The sequence below is a fragment of the Rutidosis leptorrhynchoides genome, chromosome 9, assembly GCF_046630445.1.
Source record: "Rutidosis leptorrhynchoides isolate AG116_Rl617_1_P2 chromosome 9, CSIRO_AGI_Rlap_v1, whole genome shotgun sequence".
NCBI classification, from domain to species: Eukaryota; Viridiplantae; Streptophyta; class Magnoliopsida; order Asterales; family Asteraceae; genus Rutidosis; species Rutidosis leptorrhynchoides.
Window position 1 is genome coordinate 373,105,242 of NC_092341.1, and position 4,850 is coordinate 373,110,091.

Sequence of the window (4,850 nt, forward strand, 5' to 3'; positions counted from 1 at the left end):
TAACTTAGCTACGAGACATTAAATTAAAAAGGTTGAACATAACTTACAGTGATTAAAAATAGCGTAGCGTTACACGGACAGAATTTCGACTTACACCCTTACAACATTCGCTAACATACCCTTATTATTAAAATTAAAATATAAATTATATAAATATTACGTATATATTGAGAGAAGAGAAAGATAGATGGATATTTTTGGTGCACCAAAGCTCGATTTTTATAGGCATGTGGGCTGGAACTGGGGCTCATGCGATCGCATGGTTTTATGCCTTCCAGGCCATGCGATCGCATGGCCAGCTGGGGAGGCTCATATTTGGTTGTTTTCTTCTGCCGACGGTTTTATAAATAATATAATATATTAAATAATTATAAGAATTATTTAAATATTATATTATATTTATGTGCATAGTTGACTTGTAATTTTTAGTTCGTTGCGTCGAGCGTTGAGAGTTGACTCTGGTCCCGGTTCCGGATTTTCGAACGTCCTTGCGTACAATTTAATATCTTGTACTTTGCGTTTTGAATCTTGTACTCTTGTAATTTCGAGACGTTTCTTATCAATAATTGGAACCTCTTGGATTGTATTTTGTACTTTTGAGCTTTTTGGTCGTTTGCGTCTTCAATTCGTCGAATCTGTCTTTTGTCTTCACCTTTTATTATTTAAACGAATATCACTTGTAAATAGAACAATTGCAACTAAAAGCTTGTCTTTCTTGAGGAATAATGCTATGAAATATATGTTCGTTTTTAGCATTATCAATTTGGGTGGAGTTTATTTAAGATTTTTTTTATGAAAATGAGTATTTGACACTTTACCCCTGTTTGGGGGGTCGATTTTAATATTTGAACAAAGTGTGGGGGCTTTTTTTGAAAAAAAAGGTAGGAAGAAAAAAAGTGAAAGAACGAAAACGCCTATGATTACTATTACACTAAATATTTCGCAGGTGAGTCGGGTATTCTTTTCGGCTACACTAAAATCCGCCGCTTTCTTCAAGGATTATGAACTCAAGCATCTAATGGGAAACAAATGCTTCATCATGTATCAAAAATTATTTTTAATATAAAACAATATAGAAAAAATTATACATTATCAATATATATTAATCTTTATTGTCATTGTTCACAGTGACGGTAATGTAATAATCCTTAACTTTGGGGATATTTTAGTACTTCGTATTTTTCTGAAAAACCTTTTTTACAACAAATTTTTCATATTTACCCCTCCCGTTTCATCCCTTTATTTTATAAATATTTGATTAATAAATCAACCGTTAACCATTTTTTCAAATGTTAAATTAATTGATTGTTACCCAACCTAAACCACTCCACAACAAAGTTATTTTTTTTACACTTGTTTCAATTCCTTTTCTCCCCTGCTTTTTACATGCTTTTATTTTTTTAACATTTAATTAATTGACCGATGTTTCTTTTTTTAAACGTTAGATTAACTAACCATTAACCAATCATACACACGAATCACTGGTTTTTATACTTGCCGAGTCCGTCTCCATACTACTCCACATAACATTTGAAAAAGGATAACGGAATATTAAGTCCATCCGCTCAGCAACTTCTTACTTGTTTCCCATCAAACATCAACATTACAAAAACTTAACACACCCTTCTAATTATTTAATTACTCCAATATTTTACATGAAGTATAATAATATAATTCCATAAAGAGAGGTGATTTTTACACACTACTTTTTAATCCATTTACACTTTTTTCTCATAAAATCACAGTAGTTATGTTCCTAAAAAATTGAAATTATATCATTTAAGTATAATTAAAGGTAAAATAGGTAATTTAGTGTAAATGGATCAAAAAGTGGGGTGTGAGGATCATCTTTCTTCCATAAATTATTAAAAATCAGACAAATTAATTAATTAATTAATTAATTAATTAGTAAAATTTAAAGTTAAATTTTAAGAATTTTTATTTCGTCATGCGTATAATTAGGGATTTGTATTTGTATTAGATCTATTGTTATTGTTGTTATTAAGAGTTTCATCCATCATCTTCTCTTTTTGTTGTATCGTCATCGATGTCTGCCGGCGGCCAATACGTTATCGAGACATGACGTCATTCACGCGTTTTCATAATTCATAGATCTCAATCTCATCATCCAATCATTTTAAAACTGTTGGTTATTAGTCAGGGGATGGATTTGGATGAATTTAGGTTAATTTTATCTAATTCAAATGCTAATGTTTGGGAAATTATTGACGCTGCTATCGCTCTAGCTTCCACCGATTACCCTGGCGAGCTTAAGATTCGTAGAGATGCAATCGTACAGCGTTTATACACACCCCCACAACTACAATCGAAGGTAACAACGCTGGATAACGGAGGTGACGAGTCTCCGTTAACTCCACACTCACTTCCACGAGGAGATGACGACGATAATGATAACGATGAACCCGATCCTTACGGAGGGTTGTTCGATGATGAACAGACTAAAATTCTTGAGATTAAAGAACAACTTGAAGATCCACACCAGGTTTTATTAATAGTACTGTATTTCACTTGGTAACATGTTTATCACTCCGTAATAACTACAGTAATATTGTTGTTAATTGCTGATTGAGTTATTATTGTTGTGTCTTAGAGTGATGATGCAGTTGTTGAGTTGCTTGAGACCCTAGCTGACATGGATTTAACTTTCACAGTCCTTAAGGTAGATATCTAATAAACTGACTCAGAATGCTTTCATCAAAGTTTACACATAGTTTCTTTGGGTAAACGTCGTCAACCTTTCAGTTGTTGCTATTCAATGTTTCTGGTGACTTGGTAACAGGGTGTAAGGCCATCACTTTACAAAATTACAATTGAAAGTTTAATTTGATATCTATGTATAATAGAAACCCAAAAAGTTAGATACATTCAGTAGAACTATGTGTAAAGTTTGATACATTTTTAATCACTTAACCCTTTATATTATCATATGCAGTTAAATTAAATGCGAGTATGTGACACTAACGTTTGGTTTATATATCAGGAAACTGATATAGGAAGGCATGTTAATCGACTTAGAAAACACCCGTCAAACGATGTTAGAAGATTGGTGAAGCAATTGGTGAGGTTAGTGACGCTTGCATATTTTGTTTAAACTTTATTGCTCTTGTGTAGATTTGTTTTTGAGCTTGTTTTTTCTGGTTGTCATAGTAAATGGAAAGATTTGGTGGATGAGTGGGTTGGGGCAAATAACGGTGCCTCTGCACCCTCTGCTCTCACAGGTAACGCCTTTGGTGTTTTGTTTAATATTATATTATGAGATCGTAGCCTTCTATCAATGTGTTTTTTCTTATTTTGTTCTAATTGATTGGTGTTTCCTACAGTAGACGGGGATTCGCCTGTGGTGCAGAATGTACCAAGGAGTGCCCAGAATGGTTATCACCAGGTGAGACTTTGAATATGAATGATCAAAAGATGAATTTCAAGTGTTGCTAAGATTTTTTAACAAATGAAGTTGTGTGTATTTAGGGGCCTGATTTCGGCTACTCTCCTAACCCACACAGTTAAGTATCGAATTTGGTTAAAACAATCATCTAATTCCTTTCCATATTTAATAGTATGTTTCGCAGTGATTTTTGATTCATTATTATTTACATTATATTGTAAACTGTAGATGGGAGTTCGGGTTCTGAACCAGAGCAGCAAAGGCCAAAAGCAGTAGTTTCAAAGAAACCAATAATACCATCAAGACCTGCACCCCAATCTCGTCCTGCCATGATTGCATCTGCTGCCTCTGCTCCTCCTCCAAACGTATACCCCCTCATCTTGAGATGTTTTGGTGTTATAAAAGTTACATTGAAAATTGATTTTTGAGTGAATGGTTTTGACAGAGAGCAAACCGGGATCAAAACATTGAAACTGACAGGCTGGCTTCAGCCAGGAAACGGCTTCATGAGAACTATCAAGAAGCCCAAAATGGTTAGGAGAATGATTAGAAGTTTTTTGATTTATATTATATGTGTGCCAAATTTTGACCAACTGTTTATTTGGTTGTGGTGTTTAGCCAAAAAGCAAAGGACTATACAAGTGATGGACATTCATGAAATACCCAAGCCTAGGAATGGTTTTATTGCCAAAAATAAAAGCAACTTTCAGGGGAGGAATCATCATAGATGATGATGATGATGATATATTCACGAAGCTGTCCTGATTCATCTTGACTGACAGGGTTTCCCAGAAATCTGTGTATCCCGGTGACACACGTTTGCTTATTCGATTTCTTCTTCTTCTTCTTCTTCTATAAAATTAAATTATTCTCATTGCATATAGTACTTATTTGTTATATACTACGAGTGATTGTTTATTGGCCATTGGGATACCATTTATCTTACCAAGTAAGTAATTTGCAGTTGCATGCTTTTTTTTTCATCTGAGTCACCCTAGTGCCGATAGCCTTTATGAGTCATTCAGACCACAAGTATCCGAGTCACCCTACTGCCGATTAGCCTTTATGAGTCATCTGAGTCTCACTTATTTGACTTGAGCCTAAACCAGCTCGAGCATGAGCTCGAACTTATTTTAAGGATCGATTACTAAACGAGCTCGAGCTTCTTATATCGAGCTCGAACAATCTCACGAGCCTAAACGAGCTATTCACACACACACACACACACACACACACACACACACACACACACACACACACACACACACACACACATATATATATATATATAGGGCATGATCAATGGAGAAGTAACCAATCGGGGGAGCGGTGGGAAGCAATTTTTTTTTTTTCGTTTTTCGAAAAAACTTTGTTCACGAACATTATAGATTGGATGAAAATATGAACATTTAAAAAAGACACTTCGTGATGAATGTTATTATTTTGG

At 34.3% G+C, this 4,850-nt stretch overlaps 1 protein-coding gene across 2 annotated transcripts; it reads left to right on the top strand.

Annotated features, from left to right (window-relative positions):
- The first annotated feature begins 1,933 nt into the window (after positions 1-1,933).
- Positions 1,934-4,251, top strand: LOC139866493 (probable mediator of RNA polymerase II transcription subunit 26c). 2 transcript variants are annotated; one of them, XM_071854743.1, is made up of 9 exons: positions 1,934-2,503; positions 2,612-2,680; positions 3,002-3,084; positions 3,169-3,239; positions 3,342-3,403; positions 3,487-3,520; positions 3,632-3,768; positions 3,849-3,936; positions 4,022-4,251. In XM_071854743.1, exons 1-9 carry the CDS (start codon positions 2,165-2,167, stop codon positions 4,132-4,134), a joined length of 996 nt encoding a protein of 331 aa, XP_071710844.1. In that variant the 5' UTR covers positions 1,934-2,164; the 3' UTR covers positions 4,135-4,251. The 2 variants fall into 2 exon arrangements, with proteins under 2 accessions (XP_071710844.1, XP_071710845.1); XM_071854744.1 differs by having other exon boundaries at positions 3,345-3,403.
- The last annotated feature ends 599 nt before the right edge of the window (positions 4,252-4,850 follow it).